Source organism: Bufo gargarizans, chromosome 5 (genome assembly GCF_014858855.1).
Source record: "Bufo gargarizans isolate SCDJY-AF-19 chromosome 5, ASM1485885v1, whole genome shotgun sequence".
Classification (NCBI taxonomy): Eukaryota; Metazoa; Chordata; class Amphibia; order Anura; family Bufonidae; genus Bufo; species Bufo gargarizans.
This window is the reverse complement of record NC_058084.1, coordinates 173,049,715-173,077,322: the sequence shown is the minus strand read 5'-3', so window position 1 is coordinate 173,077,322 and position 27,608 is coordinate 173,049,715. Positions and strand designations below refer to the sequence as shown.

The window sequence follows — 27,608 nt, the reverse complement described above, 5'->3', positions numbered from 1 at the left end:
TACTCTATATGGACCTGGTCCTCCTAGATCAAGATTATTATTTTTACATATTTTATGTTATTTAAAGTCATTTCCCTATCCATATTTGTTTGCAGAGCACTTGCCATGCTCTTAACCACATTTTGACAACATTTGCAGCTCTTTCCATGACATTTTTACAGCCATTTTAGTGCTCAAAAGTTCGGGTCCCCATTGACTTCAATAGGGTTCGGGGTCAAGTTCGGGTCAAGTTCAGGTCCCGAATGTCACGAACTATGGATCCGATCGCTCCGGATCCCACAGCTGTGACGTAGTGGTCTGTGACGGAGTCTGCGCACACACAGAGACCTCACGTGACCGGGGTATTACCATTCGGCTAACACCCCCCACTACACTTCGGTAACTGCCACCACGTGGGTTCCCGGTCCACGAGCCGACTATCCGGGTCATTCACTATCACACAGATCAGTGGATGAACCGGATATCACTTACTGACCAACCGCAGTCAATCACCCCCAGCTACAATTCCTAAATGCAATTTAACTAACTACCTGGTAACGTCTCTTCAAAGGCAAGGTACGTTGTTCAGCAGCTTAGAATATGGAAGACTTGGCTATTTAGATTTTATAATCTTTAATAAGCGGTAAAAAGCAGTGCATACAAGTCTAATGAAAATGACTATAAATCTACAGAATAATAATAACAATATAAATATTCACGACAGTTCAAATGAAAGGGAAAAAGATGAAAGAATACTTAGTTTCTCTGGAGGGTTTCAGATGGTCGTTCATATGTCCTTTTTGAATCCTTGCAAACCCCTTTTCAGTATGTATCAGGGGAGACCCTCAAAGTTCTTCTGATACAGGGATATGCTGTCAATGTCCAATTAAGTGTCTGGTGATGTTCCATGGGTCTCTCTCCTCTGTCCTTGTGCATGGATTTTTATGAACTCTCCCATGAGCAGGAGACTTACTCCCGTCAGCCAATGGCAGCAGAGTGACTGTGAAGCTTAGGGATTGGCCCCCAAGTGTTTTATGACCCCATCAAAGTTCAGTTCCTGCAATGAGGATTATACTTAAGCTTGTATCTCCTTGATACATCGGCATATTTTTATACAGAATACATATTTGCGATCCTTATTTATTTACCTACAGAATGAGACCACACACGGTAATGCTGGGACCTGTAGTTCTTCTACCACCCATAGGTCAGCTACGGAATCACATCCTCTAGTCATATTTGATACCCAATTAACCACAATACTCTATAGAGCCTGGATCTGGTGTCAGAAAGGGCATAAGTTGAATCATAAATGAAATATGAAAGTGGACTGGTTTTATGCCCAGAGCTAATTAAGGGCTATTAGCTCTCCTCAAACCAGACCTGGAAATTAATGACGTCACGCTCCAGCCAGGCTTGACAGCGAGCTGATCTTATCTTAAAGGACAGGATGAGCTGGGCCTGGTATAGCCTTTATGACCTTTTTATAGCCGGCCTCACAGAGTAGTGGTAATAAAAGTGTCCATCTATATCATAGGTGACCCAGGCTTCGGGAAGATGAGAGTTCACAGTTTTTTTACATATGCCAGAAGCATATAAGATGGCTACCCAGAGGAATTATGTATATATGCAGGCACACCTCCCTCTTTTAAAAGGTTGCCTGGGGAAATGGCCACAAGCCTATTCCACAGCAACCCAGCCGTCTCCGGCCGATTCTCCCTGCCGCGACAACCCGTCGGCATTTCCATGTAAACTACCTTTTCTGTGCTGCACGGTGAAGTTGTACTGCTGCAAAATTAGGCTCCATCTCAGCAGTTTTGCATTGTCTCCTGCGAGACGTGCCAACCAGCTGAAGGGATTGTGATCAGTGATCACTGTGAAATTGCGTCCATACAGGTAGTGTTGTAGCTTTTGCAGGGACCACACAATAGCTAAACACTCCTTCTCTATTGTGGAGTAGCTGGTCTCCCTGGCCAGTAACTTACGGCTCAGGTATAGTACAGGATGCTCCTCCCCGGCCTGGTTCACCTGACTCAGGACTGCACCCAGACCAAAGGCGGAAGCATCCGTGTGGATCACAAACTTCCGAGTGAAATCTGGGGCCTGAAGCACAAGAGCACTGGCTAGTGCATCCTTCAGGGCCTGGAAGCCTTGCTCGCATTCCGGCGTCCATGACACCATCCTGGGCAGCTTCTTCTTGGTCAAGTCTGTCAGAGGCTTGGCCAGGGCGCTATAGTTCGGGATGAACTTCCTATAGTACCCGGCCGTTCCCAAGAAAGACATGACCTGCTTCTTGGTGAGAGGTGTTGGCCATCTCGTAATGGCTTTCACCTTCTCTATTTCAGGCCTCAGTGTGCCTCCTCCTACTCTGTGGCCTAAGTAAGTGACCTCATTCATGCCCAGCTGGCACTTGCTAGGCTTAACAGTTAGTCCAGCCGCAGCAAGTTTGTCCAGTACTTGCGACAGGTGCACCAGATGCTCCTTCCACGTGGGGCTATACACGGCAATGTCGTCTAAATAGGCGACAGCACATTCTTCTAGTCCTTCCAGCAAGTCATTCACAAGCCTTTGAAAGGTGGCTGGCGCATTCTTCATCCCAAATGGCATTACAGTAAATTCGTATAAGCCGAAAGGGGTGATGAAGGCCGACTTCTCCTGAGCCTCCGAGGTCAGGGGAATCTGCCAATACCCCCTGCTCAGGTCCATGATTGTCAGGTAGCTGGCTCCTGCCAACTTATCTAACAGTTCATCAATCCTGGGCATGGGGTAAGCATCCGAGGTTGTGATGGCATTCAGTTTCCGATAATCCACACAGAACCTGGTTGTCTGATCTTACTTCGGGACCAGAACCACCGGTGAGGCCCAAGCGCTGTGGGATTTCTGAATGACCCCGAGCTGCTTCATTTCCTCGATCTCCCTCCTGAGGTCTGCCTGGACCTCCATTGAGACACGGTAGGCGGACTGCTTTGTGGGAGCATGTGTACCTGTGTCCACATGATGGACTGCAAGGTGAGTTCTCCCGGGTTTCCCTGTAAAAGTGTCACGGTGAGCCGTCAACACTTCTAAGAGCTGAGATCTCTGCTGGGACGAGAGTTGAGGGTTGAGGGTTAAGTCCACCTCCAACTCTCGAGTGTCAGCTAGCAGATCTAGTAGGGGGTCGGCCTCCTCCCTTTCGGGCAGGCTGCAAACCGGCATAACATGTGGCGTTCTCTCGTGATGCTCCTTGAGCATGTTGACGTGAAACGTCTTCTGTCTCCTACCTCCCTCTCCAAGGCCCACCACATAATTTACCTTACTCAGACATTTGACAATGGGGTACGGCCCTTCCCATGCAGCTTGCAGTTTGTTTTGCCGCATTGGCAGCAGGACATAGACCTTCTGCCCCTCCTCGTAGATTCTCTCTCGGGCAGTGCGGTTATACCACTGCTTCTGTTTGCTTTGGGCCTGCACCATATTCTCCTGTACCAGACCTACAAGCGACTCCATTTTGTCTCGGAACCTGAGGACATAGTCTACTACAGAGACTTCAGTTCCGGCAACCTTGCCTTCCCAAGACTCTCTGATTAGGTCTAGGGGACCTCTTACTCGTCGACCATAGAGGAGTTCAAAGGGTGAAAACCCGGTTGACTCCTGGGGAACCTCTCTGTAGGCAAATAGCAGGTGAGGTAGATATCGTTCCCAGTCCTTCCCTTGCGCCTCCACAAACGTCTTCAGCATCTGCTTCAATGTCCCATTGAAGCGCTCACAGAGGCCGTTTGTTTGTGGGTGGTAAAGGCTGGCTACGATATGGTTCACCTGTATTTTCCTACAGAGCCCCTGCATTAGTTCAGACATGAACTGAGGTCCTTGGTCGCTGAGAAGCTCAGCTGGGAACCCCACTCTCGTGAAGATCCCCAGCAGGGCGTCCGCAACCTTGTCCGCCCTAATGGAGGATAACGCCACTGCTTCTGGGTAGCGCGTCGCGTAATCCACCAGGGTTAATATGAACCGTTTACCCGAACTGCTGGGGATGGCCAGTGGACCAACGATGTCCACGGCCACCCTCCTGAAGGGTTCATCAATTATCGGTAAGGGATTCAATGGAGCTCGGTGACGGTCTCCTGCTTTGTCAACTCGCTGACAGATGTCACAGGACCTGCAGTACTTGGCGACATCTGCCCTGAGGCCAGGCCAGAAAAAATTCTGCATCACCCGGGACTTTGTTTTGGTTATTCCCAGGTGACCAGCTAAGGGGATCTCATGAGCCACTTGCAGTAATTGTACCCTGAACTGCACAGGTACAATGAGCTGCCTCTTGAGTGGCCCCACCCTACTGTCACTGTGGGAGATGTCCTCCTTATACAGTTTCCCATTGTCCCAACACACTCGGTATTTGTCTCCCTCAGTGGGAGGGCTGGCAGCTAACCCTCTTAGCTGCTCCAAGGTAGGGTCATCTCGCAGGGCCTTCTCAAAGGCGGCACTACAAGTCCCAGCCAGCTGTCCTGTGGCGAACAGGGACAGTGGCTGAGGCTCTGACGCGGTTAAGTCCACGGGGTCCAAACCGGTGGAAGGGGACACTTCCACTTGCTCTTCCCCAATGGAGCATTCCGCTGCGGCTTTTGCAGCCCTGCGAGTGACGGGCAACACAGGCACAATAATGTCATCACATTTAACATTTGCACAACTTGAATCAGTTAAACACATGTCCGCTACCTGTGTACATACACCCGCCATCCCCTCTACATCTCTTGTCATAGGAGAACTGCTCCCACACCCCCACCTCCCACCTCCCGAGGTCCATCCCCAAGGTTATCTGATGTTACGCAAACATCCTTGCACAGTACCTCGGTATGTCCAGGGACCTCCATAGGGACGGATGAGTCCTGTGTGCTTCCAGGGGGCACGTAGCACGAGACCAATCGTCCTAGGTCAGTGCCTAATAAAACATTTGTGGGGATCTCCGCAGAGACTCCCACCTCCCTTACTCCACTCCCAGCCCCCCAATCAAGGAAAACACGAGCTAGGGGAACATTAGGGCTCACCCCCCCAACTCCCGTGATGGTGAGGCTTTTGCCAGGAATAAGGTCTGCGTCATCCACTAGTTCAGGCCGAACTAGTGTGACTTTGGCTCCTGTATCGCGGAAGCCCGTGGTGCATCGGTTGCCCACAGTAACCGACTGTAGGTTGTCTGCGGTGTGTCTTGCAGCTCCATTCACTAACAGCACAGATGATGGGTTGCGGACAAGCTTGCCAGGGGGTGCTGTCTTCTTCTCCGGGCACGAGTGGCTGAGGTGTCCTGGCTTGCCGCACGCATAGCACTTGCGCACGTCTGTCGGTGCTGGCTTGACTCCTTCAGGTCTTTGTGCAGGCCTGTGAAAGGGTCGCTGGACAGGAATCGACAAAGCTGGCCGGGAGGAAGAAGCAGATGAAGAGGTTCCTCCCAGATGGGACAGAGTGTCTTTGAATGCCCGAGTGCTGGGCATGGCGACGTATTCATCGGCTAGCTCGGCCGCCTCTCGCGCACTCTTCGGCTTGTGCTCACATACATATTTTTGCACATCTGTGGGGCAATTGGAGACAAACTGTTCTCAGACCATCAGATCCGCCAGGGACTGCTTGGTGTCCTCTGTGAGGGGATCAGACCACTGTTGGAAGGTGGTCTGCAACTTGCCCAGATGGTCCATAAAAGTATCTCCGGGCCCTCTCCGCAGGGACCGGAACCGTAAACGGTAAGTCTCTGGAGTCAGCTGGTACTTGACCAGAATAGCCTTTTTGATGACCGCGTAACTGGTACGCTCTGCTAATGGTAGTCCGACCAGGGCCTCCATAGCTTTGCCCTTCAGTGCGGACATTAGATGTCCCGCCCACTGTGGCTCTGGCACCTGGTACTGCTGGCATGAGGTTTCAAAAGCATGCAGGAAAAGATCAATGTCACAGTTCTCAGACTCCATCACAGGCAGTTTTGGCTTGACCATCAGGGATGGGCCTGTGGATGTGGCATACCGGTCGGACCCCTGAAGCTGTACTCGGGCCATGTCCAGTTCATGCCTGCGGACAGCTTCCCGTTCTGCAGCCTCGCGCTCAGCCTGGCGCTCTGCCCGATGTGCCTCCAGCAGCCGAAAATATAAGTCCGGGTTACTGAGCATTAGTTGGTCCAGACCATTTTGGGATGGCATAGAGACAGAGTTTACTTGGATGCCTTTGTGCTCACACAGAGCTGTGATATCAGCCACGCTCAGAACGTCATAATTCACGGATTCTGACATTATTTCCAAATAAAAGATAGGACAGAAAAAAAAGAGAGAGGGGAGGGTACTGTCGTGAATTATTATTCTATCAAAACTAATGCACTGTGCTTCGTCTTCCAGAATTTTTCAATCCTTTAGTACAGAGTTATGGACATAACTTCATGCACTAATATTCTAAGCATACAGAATCATGTAAGCTGCCACCAGAAAAATGTCACGAACTATGGATCCGATCGCTCCGGATCCCACAGCTGTGACGTAGTGGTCTGTGACGGAGTCTGCGCACACACAGAGACCTCACGTGACCGGGGTATTACTATTCGGCTAACACCCCCACTACACTTCGGTAACTGCCACCACGTGGGTTCCCGATCCACGAGCCGACTATCCGGGTCATTCACTATCACACAGATCAGTGGATGAACCGGATATCACTTACTGACCAACCGCAGTCAATCACCCCCAGCTACAATTCCTAAATGCAATTTAACTAACTACCTGGTAACGTCTCTTCAAAGGCAAGGTACGTTGTTCAGCAGCTTAGAATATGGAAGACTTGGCTATTTAGATTTTATAATCTTTAATAAGCGGTAAAAAGCAGTGCATACAAGTCTAATGAAAATGACTATAAATCTACAGAATAATAATAACAATATAAATAATCACGACAGTTCAAATGAAAGGGAAAAAGATGAAAGAATACTTAGTTTCTCTGGAGGGTTTCAAATGGTCGTTCATATGTCCTTTTTGAATCCTTGCAAACCCCTTTTCAGTATGTATCAGGGGAGACCCTCAAAGTTCTTCTGATACAGGGATATGCTGTCAATGTCCAATTAAGTGTCTGGTGATGTTCCATGGGTCTCTCTCCTCTGTCCTTGTGCATGGATTTTTATGAACTCTCCCATGGGCAGGAGACTTACTCCTGTCAGCCAATGGCAGCAGAGTGACTGTGAAGCTTAGGGATTGGCCCCCAAGTGTTTTATGACCCCATCAAAGTTCAGTTCCTACAATGAGGATTATACTTAAGCTCGTATCTCCTTGATACATCGGCATATTTTTATACAGAATACATATTTGCGATCCTTATTTATTTACCTACAGAATGAGACCACACACGGTAATGCTGGGACCTGTAGTTCTTCTACCACCCATAGGTCAGCTACGGAATCACATCCTCTAGTCATATTTGATACCCAATTAACCACAATACTCTATAGAGCCTGGTCTGGTGTTAGAAAGGGCATAAGTTGAATCATAAATGAAATATGAAAGTGGACTGGTTTTATGCCCAGAGCTAATTAAGGGCTATTAGCTCTCCTCAAACCAGACCTGGAAATTAATGACGTCACGCTCCAGCCAGGCTTGACAGCGAGCTGATCTTATCTTAAAGGACAGGATGAGCTGGGCCTGGTATAGCCTTTATGACCTTTTTATAGCCGGCCTCACAGAGTAGTGGTAATAAAAGTGTCCATCTATATCATAGGTGATAAATATAACCGATTGAAGGAGTAAGGTGAATAAGATATAATTTGATTTAAAGAACATATACTACAATAGTACAAAAATACTCAATTTTATTAAGAAAATCACAAAAGACACATGATCAGCACTGGTCACAAATAAGACAATATATACAGGTTACAATACATGTTAAAAACCAAGTGAACCGATGGTAGGCTGCCAATACAGATATCTAAAGTAAAGTGCAAGTGCATAGTTATACCCAAAAGGTCATAAGTAGTGGACATATAGTATCCAAACGCTGTAGCTATTGGACACCACTAATATCCACATGTATATATGTGTCAAAATTTGCCACTAGCCGGTGTAAATATATACACCAAAGTTATCAAAATTAGGGCAATACCAATATCACAATTGTATTTGACACATGATGGAAGCTATTATATATACTGACCAATTGATTCAATTGTATCCTGCAGCAATACCACCGGTCCACTCCCCAACGCACGTTTCGCGTACAGCTTTTTCAAGGGGTGTTGGTTGGCAGAGAGGAGGGTCACCCATAAATAGGTTAAGTGGAGACATATGATTGGTTGTTGGACTAGATTTAATTACATTTAGGGCTCACCTGAGTGTTAACACATGGCGGACATTACTGGTGCCTGGCCCCTCATCCGCATGCCACCACATCCGGTGGCGCCGCGCCGGTCCAGAGAAGGCAGTCACGCACATCCTGTGCGACACGCGTCACTCTGGAGCGGCCGGCGGCACACGAACGCGGCGCATGCGCAGAACACCAAGGACACCTATTCCGCCATATTAAGTAAGGGCGCATGACATCACATACGGATATATCAGGAAAATCTGATTGCTTTACATAAAATGATGGCATCTTATCGTATATAAGCCATACTATAATAGACACAGTTCTTATCCTAAGGCATGAACACATATATGCTGACAATCCACATGCCAATATTTATCAGTTTGTCAATGTATGTATACACGTACACAGAACCTCATTTCAGTTCAACTTCAATGTAAATGCATATATATATATATATATGTTTATCAGGCAGCAATACCAGAAGTGCACTTGCACTAGACGGATATTATACACCTGACCACAATAGTCATACACATCGAATAACATGTAATTCGATATGTTGTACTAGGGTGGTAACGCATGCGCAGGAGAGGGTAAAGGCCGAGCCTATGCCAAAAAGTGTAAAAGACAAGTGATAAGACATTGTTGTATTTAGAAACAAATTACAAGCAAATTATCATAATAATTAGTTTTACAATATACTGAGGCCATAATTTGACCAGAACAATATTATCACTTGGCCTCAATGGGGGGCCTTGAACTACAAATTACGAGGATGCTAGGCGTTGTTGTTCCTATTAGCCTCTTTTTCCTGACATACACATTTAGCCATGGCAGGAGTAAGTAGTAATAAGGTCTCCCAACTCAGAGGCCTCAAAGTACAAAGTGAGGTGTGAAAGGAAGAGTTATTAATTATAGAAAACAAAATAAGGTGAATAAATAACAATATAAGTTACATCAATTTTACATATTAATAGTGTCTAAAGTGCCACCATTACATGTAATTAACTATATATGCCATAAATCAGAAAAATATATATATTAGTATCCCAAATTGTTCGAACATAAAGAAAGAACAAATGAGGATATACCCTACCAAGTCGTGAATATTTAGCATACACCCCTGTCTACGCACCAATCACCTGTACACCGGTATAGCCGATGTTCAGACTGATCACATGCCCAGTCATACTAAAGGTATAATGCAGCCCATTGTCATGCCCCGAGCCACTATATGGTAAAAAAATCAACCATCCTGTCCAGCACCCATAGGTGAGTGCCCTACCATCATCGCCATACACATAAACATAAAGAAACCTGGACAGATCACGGAAATTCAAGGAGGAGGCATTCACAAGAAAGATGCAAAAGGCACCTTATCATTCAACCCATATGGCACCTGGGTTTGAAGTTTAATTATCCATTTACTTTCCACTTGTTCGAGTCGTCTAAAGAGATCGCCTCCTCGGGATCCTAGATTTACCCTATCGATGCCACGAACCCTCAGATCCTGCCATCGATTATTATGTTTCAACCGAAAATGTCGTGCGACTGGTTTAAGTTTCAGTATTCGTTCCCTATCATCAGCTGGCACCTTTGACGCCATCCGAATATCACTCTGATGTTCCTGAAGGCGTATACGCAATTCACGTGTTGTCATGCCAATGTAGATTAACCCACATGGGCATGTTGCGTAGTAGATGACGCCACAGGTACTACAGTTGATAAAATGCACAATTTTGTATACATCTTTGCCAGATGAATCGCTAAATGACACACTTTTTACCATAGCCTTGCAAATGCTACAATGTCCGCACGGTGTCGAGCCCCACTTTGGTCCCTTAGACTGAAACAGGAATTCCTGGTTGTTAGGTGGGACATAATGGCTAGATACCAACATGTCACTAAGATTCCTGCTACGTCTAGAGATCAGAGTGGGGGCCGAAGTAAGAACCGAATTCAGGACATGATCACTTTGCAATACAGGCCAATATTTTACAAACGTTTTTCTGATGTTATTCCATTGTGGACTATAATCCGTAATCATGCAGACTGGTCGAACTTCATCCACCGCTGCATTATGAACTTTTTTAGGCTTTGTTGTAAGGAGGGTCTGTCGTGATGTATTGACAGCTCGCTGATACCCCCGTTCAATAACCACAGGGTGATATCCCCTTTGTGCAAACCGTTGTCGAAGCTGAGTCGATTCTCTTTCAAAGTCCTCTGTTGTGGTACACAATCTTTTAGCTCTTAGAAACTGACCAATCGGTATGGATCTTTTTTGATGTTGTGGATGAAAGGACGATGCGTGCAACAAAGCGTTTACAGCGGTATCCTTACGATGAATTGCCGTCGATAGAGTGCCATCCGTGGTCATCTTGATGTTAATATCCAGAAATGTCATTTGACTTTGGGAAATGGTTTGGGTCAATCTTATATTCCAGTCGTTCGCGTTCAGTTGTGCCAAAAATGAATCAAGTGCCCTCCTGGATCCCTGCCAAACAAACAAAATATCATCTATAAAGCGGATCCAGGATATAACCTGTCCATCCGCCCCATCCATGATCTGTTGTACGTATTCACGTTCCCAAAGACCCAAAAATAGGTTAGCGTATGAGGGCGCACAAGTCGCCCCCATCGCCACACCTCGTAATTGGAGATAGTGTCGGTCTTTAAAAAGGAAGTGATTGTGTGTAAGTACAAAATCCAACAGAACTAGTATGAATTCCACCAGTTCCGGCGATAGATTCCTTGTCCGCAAAAAGAAACTGGAGGCCTTCAAACCAAGTTCATGCTGGATACAGGTATACAGCGATTCTACATCGCATGTCACGAGATACATATCGTCTTCCATATGGACATTCTCCAGCCGCTTTAACACATCGGTGGAGTCACGTACATAAGATGGAAGACATTGGACACATGGCTTGAGGTAGAAATCCAAAAAGCGACAAATGGGTTCGCTCAGTCCACCACACCCCGACACTATCGGTCTACCCGGAGGTCTCGTTGAAGATTTATGCACCTTCGGTAGTAGATACAGTGTGGGGGTTATTGGATGCTTCACTATCAAGCCATTGTATACAGTCCTATTAATGACTGATGACTCCACCGCTGTCAGCAAAACGGCCTGTATCTGCATTTGGTAGTAGTTGGTAGGATTAGAGGTCAATCTACGGTAGCAGGCGGTGTCACGTAATTGACGATGGGCCTCCGCCTCATACATCTCGATAGGCCAGACTACCACATTTCCACCCTTGTCCGCCGGCTTAAATACCACTTTCTTCATTGCCCTCAATTGTTTTAAAGCCACTCTCTGAGATTGGTTCAAGTTGTCATATGAACGCTTCGTGGGGAGGATAAATAGGTCCTTCACCACCATTTTTACAAACGTTTCAATTGCCGGGCTCAAAGACAAGGGTGGAAATGTGACAGACCGGCCACGAGTGAAGGGCGGAAATTTCGACTCACCTCCTTCCTGCTCCATCAGTAGTTCCTCTAGTGTTCGAAGCGCCTCCAATTCCTCCGGGGCTGTAAAAATATCATTTGAACATGTTTTAGAAAAATGTTTTCTGTAGACCAACTTCCTTGCAAACAGGAACGTATCCTTGATTGCAGTGAAGTTGTCATATACAGACACAGGACTAAAAGATAGTCCAAGGGACAGCAGTTCCAGTTGGGGATCTGAAAAGGCTATATCCGAAAGGTTAATTACCTTTAATTCCCCATTTTTGGAGTCGTCCAGATTGTTATATTTTCGTTTAATTGGAGTTTTTGATGTCATCATCGTCTGTCCCACTCCTGTTGAGCCCTCAGCACGTTGTGAAGGATTGCTCCGTATAGATGTAACCGAGCTTGAGGCAGAACGATCGGTGTTACGTTTATAATGCCACCGAAATATTCTTTCATTTTGATAATCTGCAATATCACGCTGAAATTTCTTTGCCTTTTGTTCTTGAATTTCTTTTTCCCATCGGGCTTGATCGTTGTTTAGATCTTGTTCAAATCGTGCCATCATCTCCGGGCTACCTATCAGTCGCAATTTATCCTGTAGTGGCGCAATTGACTTCTCTATATCCTCCAGTTGCTTCTTTTCATATCCAATTAGTAGCTCAATGAAAGTACGTGAACACAATTTACAGGCATCTTCCCATCTCTGTTTTAAGATGTCATCTCCCAAAGGGAATGAGGGGCATACCTGAACTCGAAGGCCCCTGGGTGCCAGATCTCTGGTCAAGTACTGTTCAAGCGCAGCTTTGTTCCACCATGTTTTGGTTCTGCTGCGGTATAAATTCTTGAGAAGTTTCTGTGTCTCAGATACATCAGGTTGTATAGAATTAGGGTTGGGAATGCTCTCCTCCTTGAAAATCCTTGTGACCTGTGCCAGCCATTCCGTCTCTTTAGAACGTAAATCCATTACGTAGGGCAAATCTGTAACACAGATAAATATGAAAACCTATATATGGCCCTAACAAAATTGCGGGCTTACCCCTAATTAGAATATATATAACCGATTGAAGGAGTAAGGTGAATAAGATATAATTTGATTTAAAGAACATATACTACAATAGTACAAAAATACTCAATTTTATTAAGAAAATCACAAAAGACACATGATCAGCACTGGTCACAAATAAGACAATACATACAGGTTACAATACATGTTAAAAACCAAGTGAACCGATGGTAGGCTGCCAATACAGATATCTAAAGTAAAGTGCAAGTGCATAGTTATACCCAAAAGGTCATAAGTAGTGGACATATAGTATCCAAACGCTGTAGCTATTGGACACCACTAATATCCACATGTATATATGTGTCAAAATTTGCCACTAGCCGGTGTAAATATATACACCAAGGTTATCAAAATTAGGGCAATACCAATATCACAATTGTATTTGATACATGATGGAAGCTATTATATATACTGACCAATTGATTCAATTGTATCCTGCAGCAATACCACCGGTCCACTCCCCAACGCACGTTTCGCGTACAGCTTTTTCAAGGGGTGTTGGTTGGCAGAGAGGAGGGTCACCCATAAATAGGTCAAGTGGAAACATATGATTGGTTGTTGGACTAGATTTAATTACATTTAGGGCTCACCTGAGTGTTAACACATTGCGGACATTACTGGTGCCTGGCCCCTCATCCGCATGCCACCACATCCGGTGGCGCCGCGCCGGTCCAGAGAAGGCAGTCACGCACATCCTGTGCGACACGCGTCACTCTGGAGCGGCCGGCGGCACACGAACGCGGCGCATGCGCAGAACACCAAGGACACCTATTCCGCCATATTAAATAAGGGCGCATGACATTACATACGGATATATCAGGAAAATCAGATTGCTTTACATAAAATGATGGCATCTTATCGTATATAAACCATATATCATAGGTGACCCAGGCTTCGGGAAGATGAGAGTTCACAGTTTTTTTACATATGCCAGAAGCATATAAGATGGCTACCCAGAGGAATTATGTATGTATGCCGGCACACCGAACTCGAACTTTTTTGTGAAGTTCGGCCGAACCCGTCGAACCCGAACATCCAGGTGTCCGCTCAACTCTAATTACAAGCAAATTGCATAAATCATAGCAATTTCACTGCCAACACTGCATTGTTATAGTCATAACTTTGGCATAACTATTGCATTGTTAGGCCCCTTTCACATGAGCGACTTCCACGCTTTAGACTCACAGCGTGTGTCAGTGAGAGCACCTGTCCTGAACTTTCAGCACTGATGGGATTGAATAGCATTATATTGATGTATGATGCTATTTAACTCTTAGAGGTCTGCAATGTATTGTATGACATAATGCGGTCAGTGTTATGCAATACATTCCAGAACTGTAAGTGTTACGTAGCATTATAAATCTATATAATGCTATGAGATCCCATCAGTGCTGGCAGGTCAGGACAGGTGCTCTCACTGACACACACTGTGAGTCCAATACTTGGAACTCGTTCGCGTGAAAGGGGCCTTAATGTAATTTTTGAACCACTGATATTAAATGCACATTACATACTTTAAAGAAATTTCACCGCCAACACTGCATTGTGTTATTGGTGGTAGGCAGGCCCATAATTAAGTTGCATTGTGTGTTTTATAGATAGTAGAACATGTTCAGTGAACTAGTGTTAAACACATACAGTGCTTTGAAATAGTGTTCATTCCACATTTTTTCACATTACACCCACAAACTTAAATTAATTTTTTGGGGGATTTTATCTGATAGACCAACACAAAGTAGTATGTGTGAAGTGAATAGAAAATGATACATGGATTTAAAAAAAAAATCATAAATAAAAATCTGGAAAGTGTGGCATGCAATTGTATTCAGCCCCTAAGTGAAAATTTTGACTGCAATTAGAGCTGCAAGGCTTTTCACATCTATAGATCTTACATTTTTGCTCATTCTTCTTTGCAAAATAGCTCAAGCGCAGATCCTCATTGGGATTTAGGTGTGGACTTTGACTGGGTCATTCTAACACATGAATATGCTTTGATCTAAACCATTCCACTGTAGCTCTGGATGTTTAGGGTTGCTGTCCTGCTGGAAGGTGAACCTCCACCCAGTCTCAAGACAGGGAGTTTTCCCAGTAGGACGATCCCAAGGAGGGCCACCCAAGCCCTCCTCACGGCCACCAGCCAGGTACATAATGATCTGATTCTCTCTTATGCACCTGGCCAGCAGCCGCAGGTGTCCCCCTGAATTCAACTGTGTCAATGTCCTCAGGACAGCAAAACAGTTGAATAATGTGCAGCAGGTGGTAGTATTTGGTTATTTAGTTTGGTATTTGGTTCAGCTGGGGTGGTATATTGCTCTGCACTATGGTATTACTGGCCCTGCCTTCTTCTGTTGGCCTTGCCTAATTATGTTCCCCTGCCTTCAGTCAGTTTGGACCTACTTACAACATGGGGCCACTTTTATGATTTTTTCCAGGGCCACTTTTAGTTCCCAATACACCCCTGTCTACATGCCCAGCAATCAGCTGGTGTGCAAGCTTAACTTCTACCTGACCAAGTTGCTGGTAGTGCAGTCTCTTCTGTACCACTTAGTGGATTCTGCTGCCTTAAAGGGGTTGTCTGAGATATATAGGAAAAATATATTGCACTGTAAATCTGATGGTCAGCAATATATAACTAAGCTAAGCAAGTTTTAGGCAAACAAACAATTATATTTCCGCATCTACCTGGTTCTCTTCTGGCCCTTTGCTTACCTTCAATAACAACAATCTCTGACGTTTTCCTCATTAATATTTGTGCCCCCCCAGCTCTGCATAGCAAGTGAAAAACAGTGCTGCCCTGAGTAAAATGTCTGACTGCTAGGATGCTCAGCAACATGTTGTATGTGAAGTTCCATCCGCACAATGACACTGCTGACATACACACACACAGGATCTTCCACCTACCTGTTCTTGTTCAATGCTCTGCAGAACTCCTCCAGTCTAGCATCTCTGTGTCTGCAGGATGAGGATCCTGTGTCTCTTCATTGCCTGCATATACTCATCAAAACCTCCAGCCCTTATTGTGTGATTTAGAAGAGGTTAAATTTTCCTGAGGAATCCAGGGAGAGGGCAGACGGCAGTGCAGGGGTGTGTGGCCAGCACAGTGATGTCTCGTGTACAGACACATATCTGCTCTCTCAGGCTTGTGTACAAAACAATATCAGAGGCGGGAGAGAAGCTGACATCACAAGTCAACTGAGAAATCTGAGAAAGAAGCCACTACAGATATAGTAAGTGCATTGTAAACCCCTTACATTTGCCTACTGAGAAACATACAAAGAACAAAAAAATAACTCAGACAACCCCTTTAAGGTAACGGATGGCATGCGCTCAGCCTCTCTTGATGATATATAGTCAGTATTTTGTCCCAAAAAGTCATACCTGCCTTGTACTAGTACTCAGGTGGTGGCTGTCCCTAATAATTCTCAGTGTTCGGCCAGGTGCACACTAATGTGGATACCTGCAGCAGCTGTTATGGGCAGGGACAGTGCATACCTTTCAAGGCCCACTGGCTCAATGTTTTTCACAGCAAGACAGCACCAACTAGGTAAGGTAGTCAGCAAAAATGGCAATAACATTGTGCTCACACTGCATTTGGGGGAATTAACACATGCTTCCTGCATGTTTCATGTAACAAATCTAGTCATGCAACACTTTTTGAACAAGTACACAGGCTTGCAGATAGTGCTAGCAATGTCCAGGGGACTGTCACTGCATTTAAGCCATTTTTGGCTGGTATTGTTGTCCATTGCTTTCAGTGGCAGAATGGTCCCCCGCCCCTTGGCTAAATATACTGGGAACCTCTTACCTTAGGGTCTGATGATAATAACTTACTGGTGTTACTGGTGCCAGTATTGTGCCATTTTTTTGCCAGTAGTGTGCCCTGTACTATGTGCTGCAAGCATGCAGCTGCTTAACCCCGATTGTGACATCACTGTGTATACCCTGTACTGTGATGTCACTCACTGTGCATGTTAACCCTGTACTGTGATGTCACATTGCATATTAACCCTGGCTGTACTGTATGTGACATCACTGTGCCTATTAACCCTGTACTGTGACTAACAGTACAGGGTTAACATGCACAGTGTGTGACATCACAGTACATGGTTAATAGGCACAGTGACAACACAGTACAGGGCTTATATTTGCAGTGCATATTAACACTTAGCATTAACCCTGGCTATACTGAGATGTCACAGTGCATATTAACCCTGTACTGTGATGTCACATTGCATATTAACCCTGGCTGTACTGTATGTGACATCACCGTGCCTATTAACCCTGTACTGTGATGTCACCCACGGCGCATGCATGTTAACCCTGTACTGTTAGTCACAGTACAGGGTTAATAGGCACAGTGATGTCACATACAGTACAGCCAGGGTTAATATGCAATGTGACATCACAGTACAGGGTTAATATGCACTGTGACATCTCAGTATAGCCAAGGTTAATGCTAAGTGTTAATATGCACTGCAAATATAAGCCCTGTACTGTGTTGTCACTGTGCATATTAACCCTTTACTGTGATGTCACTGCATATTAAAGGGGTACTCTGGTATGGGAAAATAAATCCCCTATCGGTGGCGATCCGCTCGATGGGATCCCCCACGATCTTCTGTATGGTACTCCGGATCTCCTTGTGCCCAGAGCGGCAAATCTTCCATAGAGATACATGGAGGGGGAGTGTTAACCACACCACCCCTCCGTGCAGTGGTTGACACATCTTATTTATTGACGATTGAGCTGGGGCGCCGTACGGGAAATCACGAGCATCCCAACGATCTTTGTGGGGGCCTCATGTTCGAGTTTCGCCTAAGGCCTCACAAAGTCTAGAGCCGCCGAGTGTCTGTACAAGCGGCATAAAGCAGTGAATAATTTTGTCATGCACCAGACCACCTCAGTGGGGAGCATGTGTTGTTTTGAGGTCAGGCAGTGGCTGCTCATCAGAGACACTTGTCATGTAGTGAAGCCCTTTGAAGAGGCCACACAATTTGTCAGTAAAGACAACTGCAATTTTCTATTAAGGATGCCAGCCACGATGACCAATCATCTCAGTAGAGGGGGGAGACAGAAAGAACTGGGACCACCAGCACCCTGGCCAGAGTTGCAAACTGTATAATTGCTTGCTTACATAATGACATGTGTATCATTCACATGAAGCAGTCTGATGATTACTGGATAGCCTTGCCTTTAGACCCTCGATATTACTTTATTACCAGGAAACTTTGTATCCACAGGTTACCCCAACTTTTGTCAAGCAGACTCCTGCAGCCCACATGTCTGAGACCCCTCTCTGACCCCATCTACTACATTTACAGTCTAGACCCTAGCTATCAAGTCATTCTTGTGTCTGCAATAAGGAGGTTTAACTTTTATTATTATTTATTAGAATAATTTTCCCAACATATAATACAATACAAAACGAAACAAAACAAGAAACAACTCTATTGAGAGTCTTTTAAAATGTATCTGTCAGGGATAGTATCCTTGGGGTGTTTGTGGTATTGTATCAATACCTATTTCCGGATAATTATCCTTCCAAGAATGATAGATATATCAAGTAGGTGCACTTCAAAGGTTATCTTCACCCTTGATAGTGCCCTGGTGTTATATACCACCAGGTTGCTCTATCATTCAGCGATGTGAGCGGTCTGCTGTTGGTGACATTCAATATTTATTAAAGCCATGTATCTGCTTGTTTCTGCTTAGTGTCTATTTTCAAAGCGACTCGCTACATCTATACCCTCATGGTCATACTCCAGAGCGTACTGCGTCTGCAGCCCGCAGTGCTGTGGACGGTACCGCTATGGGTACGTCATGTGCACCAACTTATGCAAATTTATTTTTAGGGTGGTGGGAGGATAATTTAGTTTTCACGGATGGAATGTCGTCGTATACCTGCCACATTATATTTTGGGGCAGGTATATCGACGACATACTCATCTTCTGGGAAGGAGATAAGTCACTATTTCATGATTTTACCCAAGCACTAAATGACAACAATATAGGTATGAAATTCACATACGAGATTCAGGAGAAGGAAATAGTGTTCCTAGATTTAAAAATCAAAATCAACGAAGATGGGCACCTGAGCACTGAGATACACAGAAAGCCGACCTCTACTAACAGCTATCTACACTGGTCCAGTTGGCACCCAACACCCCTAAAAAGGGGAATACCCACTGGCCAGTATCTGAGGGCTCGACGCAACTGCTCAGATGAGGCCTCCTTTATGAAAGAAAGTGGGCAATTGTGGGAGAGGTTCAAAAAGAGGGGATACCCGACGGCCCCCTTAAAAAAGGCCTTTAATAGGGCGAGAGTGACGGACAGAAGGGATCTCCTGAAGTCACCCTCCATAAAGAAGAATGAGGTCATCAGGTGCATTGGCACCTTCGATGGCTATAATAAAGAGATCTGCAGTATTCTGGATAAATATTGGCACATTATTCAGACAGAAAGAGATTTAAAGACTGTACTTACCCCACATCCGAGCATCACTTATAGAAGAGGTCCAAACTTGAAGGACCAATTGGTCCATAGCCATCTAAAAGAAAAAGAAATGGGAAATAGGTCATTGAGAGTGAAATATAGTGGCTCAACCCCCTGTGGAGACTGCTCTTTCTGCAAGTACATCCCCCGAATAAGAAAATTTACTAATCCTGGAGATGGGAAAGAATACACTATTAGAGAATTAATTACATGTAAGACCATGGGGGTTGTATACATAGCATCGTGCCCTTGCCCCATGCTATACGTGGGCAAGACCACGCAGGAGTTGAGACGTCGTATATCTGGCCATCTCAGTTCCATCGAGACAGGCAAAGACACCCCAATTGCCAGACATATCAAATATGTACATGAAAACAAAATATCAGTTTTGCGGTTTTGGGGTATAGAAAAATTAAATTTGGGCCCTAGAGGCGGAAATTTAGATAGAAAACTCCTGCAGTGTGAAGCACGATGGATAGATCGACTAAATACAATGAGCCCAAATGGTCTCAATGAGGGTTTCTCGTTCACAGCATTTTTATAGACATCTTGATAATGGATTCTCTTCTTTGGACAATATCAACATCAATAGTGAATATATATGTATATAAAAATATACATATATAAAAAAATAAAAAAAGAGAGAATACTAATGGCATTATGAGAAATCTGAATAATAGCTTGAAGCAGTGTAGAAGACGTAATATCATATACATAAAAAATTGAGTATTGATTTGATTCTCTTGAGAATTATGAATAAATAAATATATCAGTTATGAACAAGAATACTAACCACAAAAGATAAAAGAATAATATCAAAGAATCAAACTGGGAATAATAGTTGAGATAATGGGGGCATCTATAATCCACAATGAACGGATATAAGTCATCCATTTGAGTTCCAAATATATATAGTGACGGTATAAGGAAAATTAGAATCATCATAGAGAGCTTTATAATATATGGAGATGATATAAAATCATAAAAAGAAGAGAGAAAAATAGAGAGAAAAACAGAGAAGAAATGAGATAACAGGAAAAAGTAAAAGAAAAAGGAAAAAGAAAAAAGAGAGAGGAAAAAAGAAGGGGAAAAAAAAAAAAAAAAAGAGAAAAAAAGAGAAAAGAAAAAAAGAGAAAAAAAGAAGGAGGAGAGGGGGGGAGGTAAAAGAGAAAGAGAAAAGGAGAGAAAAAAGAGGAAAAAGGAGAAAAAAGAAGAAAGAGAGAAAAGAAGAAAAAAGAGAGAGAAAAAAAGAAAGAAAGAGAGAAAATCGAGAATATAGTAATATATCTCTTCCTCCTCCTCCTTGGAATATCTAATATCTGCTATGAACTATGGCTCGGAAGATAGTATTACTGTATTCAAGTGGATATAGTAAGTTCCGAATGCCCTTGTTCCCACATGGTCCTAATAAGTTCCGAGTGGATATCTCTCCTCTCTATATATTGAGAAGTGCACTCTGATACAAATTAATGAAGATCCAATGTATACATTTCTCTGAACAGACCTGCCCGTCTAAGTGCGGGAGCATGCGCGGTAGGAAGAGGGTATTGACGTAGGCGCATGAACCCGTACCTTCTGACCTCTAGTGGATGACGTCATAAGTAATTGACGGCAATCTGATTGGCCCCCGTAGACGCCTACAGCACGAGCAGGAAGGCTGTGATTGGCTCTCCTTCATGATGACCCGCCTTGGGACTATAAAGTATTATGCACCACAAGCGCTCGTGTTGCATGTAGCTCCATCCCCCTGAAGAAGCCGCGCGAGCGGTGAAACATGTCGGGGGAGCTTCGTCGTGATAATTTTTAAACACATGTTAGGGAAGTGTATCCACAGCACTGCGGGCTGCAGACGCAGTACGCTCTGGAGTATGACCATGAGGGTATAGATGTAGCGAGTCGCTTTGAAAATAGACACTAAGCAGAAACAAGCAGATACATGGCTTTAATAAATATTGAATGTCACCAACAGCAGACCGCTCACATCGCTGAATGATAGAGCAACCTGGTGGTATATAACACCAGGGCACTATCAAGGGTGAAGATAACCTTTGAAGTGCACCTACTTGATATATCTATCATTCTTGGAAGGATAATTATCCGGAAATAGGTATTGATACAATACCACAAACACCCCAAGGATACTATCCCTGACAGATACATTTTAAAAGACTCTCAATAGAGTTGTTTCTTGTTTTGTTTCGTTTTGTATTGTATTATATGTTGGGAAAATTATTCTAATAAATAATAATAAAAGTTACATTTTAAAATTTGACCTAAAACAGGTATTATTGGTCATTCTGACCATTGGATAATAAATATTGATCTCCTGGGTCCAGTGGATCTTCTGTAAATAATGCAATAAGGAGGCATTCCAGTAGGTACAAGTTATCCCCTATCCACATGATAAGGGATAACTATCACATTGGTGGGGGTCCTACCACTGGGACCCCCACCAACCAGTAGAGCACTCGGCTATCTTTGTATCTCCCATAGAAATGTAGTGGCCATGTACATGTGTGACCTGTCTCTCTGGCCATTTCAGGGTAGCAGCAGGGGGCCTGCAGGGGGTATGGGTCCCCTGTTCTTATGATTGGTGGGGGTCCCTGTGGTAGGACCCCCACTGATCTGATAGTTATCCCTTATCATGTGAATAGGGGATAACTTTTACCTCCTGTAAACCCCTTTAATGAAGACGTATTTCAGTATAAGAAATTGCCCCCTATGTTGACACAGCCGAACATTGTGATGGCTGAGAATATGGCTGTGAAATTCTTTATATGAATCTAGTTAGTGAGAAAGCATTTTTTTCAGATTTATGCAAACCTTGGCTTTACACCAAGGTCTGGATTGCTTGTCTTCTGCAAATATACAGTAATATGATTCAAATTAAATTCACTTGCAAATATTAATCTGAGAATTGTGGACACATACAGTATAAAAAGTTTTCTAAAGAAACACATGTATGGCATATTTAGTGGCATAACATGAAGTAAAAGGGATTTTTTAAAATATTTTTAGATGCTACAGTATATTTTTAGATGCTACAGTATGTTTAGTGGGTCCAAAAGCAAGATTTGAAACAGGACCTTCCTCGTACCATGTGCCCTGCATAACACTGCTGTCTCCTTAAATGACAGAAGGGTTTTTCGGTCCCCTCAGACTCCAAGGCCTGGAGTGATTAAAACAATAGGTCATTTTCTAATGACACATTCCCTTTAATACCAATGTAGTGTGACCAGCAGCAACATGTCATTTTTTTGTACACACAAAAATGCGATGACAGGTGTTAAAGGCTATGTATACCTTTGGTGACAATTTTTTTTTTTTTATTATTGCATTGTACTCATTTTGAGTTAAAATATATATATATATATATATATTTTCAATTTGTCTTTATTAAAAATGTTTAACCCCTTTCTCTGTACAGCTATAAGAATCTCGAGTAGCAGGATCTCTGTTTTTACTCAGCTGAAAGCTCCTTATCTCTGCTCTCTGACATTATAAAAACTCACTAGAGCTCAATTCGAATGGAGCAGCCCACAGGAGAATTTTTTTTTTATATCACATGTCATCAATATGCCCTAGACTGCCAGATATTTATATTGTAATGTCAGGACTGGTGAAAGATCCTCTTTAAACACAATCTCTCTCATTTTCTGTGACAATCTCAAATTGGGTGCCTATAAATCTTAGAAACTAGAAACCCTTAATGATTTAATTATTATTATTATTATTATTATTATTATTAATATTATTATTATATGCATATACATGTGAAACTCAGTAAATTAGAATATCTGCAGAGTTCATTTATTTCAGTAATGCAACTTAAAAGGTGAAACTAACACATGAGATAGACTCATTACATGCAAAGCGAGATATTTCAAGCCTTTATTTGTTATAATTTGGATGATTATGGCTTATAGCTTATGAAGCTCCAAAGTCACAATTTTGAGGTACCCTTTGCTCAGGGGGTATGGATTAATTAGTTGACTACAGTGTGACACTTTGAGCCTAGAATATTAAACCTTTTCACAAAATTCTAATTTTATTCTGCATTAATGCAATTCCTTTAATTTGCATTACTAAAATACAGTAAATGGACTTTTGCACGATATTTAACTTTTTCAAGTTTCACCTGTATTTCAGATACTATAAAAAAAGACAGACAGCTCCCAATGAATACAATCAAAAATGTATGGCGAGTGCACCAGATAAAATATTTTTGCCTCCAAGCATATTATATACATATAAATACATAATTATTACAAGTAGCAATATTATGTTATCTGTGCCACCTAAAAATTTTAAGTTCATAGATGACAATACCTATAATATAAAATTTGAGGCACATTTGAATTAGCAGTCCAAAAGATTTAGTAATTGTGGTATTATTCCTAATACTACTTACTGTTGCTGTTCTCTAGTGTAGAAGTAACTCTCTGGAGTAACTGCACAGATGTACACAAATCAGTACGTGATCTCACCATGCAGCAAAAGCCAGCACAGCGGCTTTGACTCATCACTCATTGTATAGCCAACGTGACCTTGCTAAGTCTTATAGTTCCACAGTGTCACAATTGCAGGCAAATGCTTGTTTATCACTTAAAAGCCAGTAGTCATAGACTTGCTGAGTAAAGTAGTTCCACAGGTAACAGTTGCTACTGAGGAAGGGGATAGAATACTTGAAACGCGTCTAGCTTCATTTATATTTCTAAGGGTGGGTTCACATCATGTTTTACACTTCCGTTAGAAAAAAAAGAATACAAAAGTGTAGCACTCCACGTTCTTGTGTCCTGCACAGTCTGGTAAAAAAAAAAAAAAAAAACATATACTTTTTTTTTTTTTTTTTACAATGAAACTCTATGGTGAACGGATGCCACTGTATGGCATCAGTCTGAGGCATCTGTTTAACATATATATTTTTTGTATACGTTAAAAGGATGAAAAATGTGAAACTATATTCGGATTATGTGTGATGCTGCTACTGCTAGCAATATGCTAAAACATACAGTAATGGTCATTCCATTCGCTACCTGTGGAACTCCCTTATTCAGTAAGCTTAGGACCACTGTCTCTTAATTGGGAAGCAAGTTACCAATGTTGGCATTTCACTGCTATTCTGTTTGGTATTTGTGGAACTACTCTACCCAGCAAGCCTAGCACTGCTGTGATCCAAGTGAATTATACTTCTGATGTGTTCTAGATGTACGGCATACATATTAGGACATCCTCAGATGTCATCCATAACTCCCTCCTCCGTCAGGCAAAACTACATCAGTCCTCCTCCCTCAGAACAAACTCCCTCCTCCATCATGCTAAACTTACTCCTCCATCAGCCCAAACTCCCTCCTACCTCAGACGTCAGCCAAAACTCCCTCCTCCCTCATCAAAAACTCCCTCTTCCTTCAGACGCCAGCCAAAAATCCCTCTCCCCTAACTCAAAACTCCCTTGTCCCTCAGACGTCAGTCAAAAAATACCTCCTCCATCAGCCCTCAGCCCAAACTCCATCAGTCGTCAGGTGTCAGTTCTCAGCCGTCAGACATCAGTTGTAATTCCTCAGCCTAAACTTCATCAGCCGTCAGGGGTCAGACATCAGGTGTCAGCCCTTAGCCTAAACTCCATCAGCCGTCAGCCATCAGGGGTCAGACATCAAGTGTCAGCCCTCAGCCAAAAATTCATCAGCCGTCCACCGTCAGGCATCAGACATCGGGTGTCATCAGTCAGGCATTAGCCGTCAGGCGTCAGCCATCAGCCAAAACTCCATAAGCAGTCAGTCATCAGGGGTCAGGTGTTAGACATCGGGTGTCAGACATTGGTTGTCTGGGGAAGGGGTGGCACAAAGCATAATGCCACGTGTACTACTGACGGACCTTTTCTTCATGCAACCAAGCCTGGAGGGTAGGAGCCTATCATTAAGTCCCCAGGATTTCAGACGGATCTTTATACCTGGGCAAAGCACTTAGATGCGCGTATCCACTACACAGCGGTCACAGCAGCAGCAGCCTTAGTGTCTCTCCTTGTATTACAGGTATTTACTCATTGCTCAGGTACATCTTGTGTATGGTGGGACTCAGGGTGGGGGTCTCGGACTCTTAAAGAGCCAGGGACATGGACGCCATTTCATAAAAGTTTATGGGACAGAACTTTATGACAGGTCCCAGCACGTGGGCGCATTGATCTAACACATAGCAGTCACAGCAGCAGCAGCCTTAGTGTTTCTCCTTGTATTACAGGTATTTACTTTAATCATGAATCAGGTACTTTAACGGTCCGGAAAACCCACCCTGAGTCCCACCATACACAAAATGTACCTAAAACATGATCAAAATAAATACCTGCAATTAGAGTTGAGCGAACTTGAACTGTACCGAACTTTAGGATTTATGGACCCCGGACCTGAACCCAAACTTTTCAGTAAAAGTTCAGGTTTGGGTTTGGTGTTCGGCGAGTTAATAGCGCTTTTGAAAAGCTGCAGAGCAGCCAATCAACAAGCGTTTAACTTGTGTGCCCTTAGAGGCCATCACAGCCATGCCTACTAATGGGATTGGCCAGTGCAGCATGTGACCCAGCCTCTATATAAGCTGGAGTCGCGTAGCGCTGCACGTCACTCTGCTCTGATTAGCTTAGGGATAGAATGCTGCTGCTGTGAGGGAGAGAATAGGAAAGAATCTTTAATCAGAAGTGCTTGTTAACTCAGCAATCTACATAGACTGTTTTGTGGGTGCAGTGCACAATTTTTTTACCCTGCCCTGAGCCCAGTGATACAGAAAAATAACTTAGTTTGTTCTTAGTTAGGTGGGCGTCGGCGGCCATTTTATGCAAGTTCAGTGCACCAGCACAGCATATGTGCATTTTTTGCAAGACCCTACATCTGTGGCCTTTGCTGCAAGTGTGAAATACATGCTTAAAATACTGCAATAATTTTCTGGATTTAAAAAAGCACCCATTTTTGGCAATACCATACATCTGGGGCCTATGCTGCATTTGTTAGTGTGAAATACAAGCTTGAAATACAAGCTTGAAATACTGCAATAATATTCTGGGTAAAAAAAAACACCCATTTTTGGCAATACCCTACATCTGGGGCCTATGCTGCATTTATTAGTGTGAAATACAAGCTTGAAACACAGCAATAATATTCTTGGTTTAAAAAAAAACACCCATTTTTGGCAAAATACTAAATTTGAGGCCTTTGCTGCATCTGTCAGTGTGAAATGCATGCGTTAGATACTGCTGTTATATTCTGTTATTAAAAGAACACCCATTTTGGGCACAATACTACATTTGAGGCCTTTGCTGCATCTGTCAGTGTGAAATTTAAGCTTGAAATACTGTAATAATATTCTGGGTAAAAAAAAAAAACACCCATTTTGGGCAATACCCTACATCTGGGGCCTATGCTGCATTTGTTAGTGTTAAATACAAGCTTCAAATACTATAATAATATTCTGGGTTTAAAAAACACCCATTTTTGTCAATATCCTACATCTGGTGCCTTTGCAGCATTTGTCAGTGTGAAATACAAGCTTGAAATACTGCAATAAATTTCTGGGTTTAAAAACACTCATTTTTGGCAAAACACAAAATTTGCAGCCTTTGATGCATCTGTCAGTGTTAAATGCAAGTGTTATATACTGCTGTTATATTCTGTTATTAAAAAAACACCCATTTTGGACAAAAATACAAAATTTAAGGCGTTTGCTGCATCTGTGAAATACAAGCTTGGAATACTGCAATAATATTCTGGTTTTAAAAAAACACCCATTTTTTGCAATACCCTACATCTGGGGCCTATGCTGCATTTGTTAATGTGAAATACAAGCTTGAAATACTGCAATATCATTCTTGGTTTAAAAAAATATAAAAAAATTGGACAAAATACTAAATTTGAGGCCTTTGCTGCATTTGTCAGTGTGAAATACAAACGTTAGATACTGCTGTTATGTTCTGCTATAAAAGAACACACATTTTGACATCTGTCAGTGTGAAATACAAGCTTGAAATACTGCAATAATATTCTGGGTAAAAAAAAAACAAAAAAACATTTTGGGCAATACCCTACATCTGGTGCCTTTTCAGCATTTGTCAGTGTGAAACACAAGCTTCAAATACTGTGATAATATTCTGGGTTTAAAAAAAAACACCCATTTTTTTCAATAGCCTACATTTGGTGCCTTTGCAGCATTTATCAGTGTGAAATACAAGCTTTGAATACTGCAATAATATTCTGGATTAAAAAAAACACCCATTTTGGGCAAAATACTAAATTTGCTGCGTTTGCTGGATCTGTCAGTGTGAAATACAAGCGTTATATAGTGC

At 43.2% G+C, this 27,608-nt stretch overlaps 1 protein-coding gene across 1 annotated transcript in view; it reads right to left on the bottom strand.

Annotated features, from left to right (window-relative positions):
• The window catches only part of LOC122939370 (collagen alpha-6(VI) chain-like), a 177,426-nt gene that overhangs the window by 49,885 nt on the left and 99,933 nt on the right, over positions 1-27,608 (bottom strand). The window contains exon 12 of the mRNA XM_044295436.1: positions 19,277-19,340. Coding sequence (XP_044151371.1) covers positions 19,295-19,340 — 46 coding nt within the window. The 3' untranslated portion in view covers positions 19,277-19,294. The remainder of the gene's footprint in view (positions 1-19,276; positions 19,341-27,608) is intronic.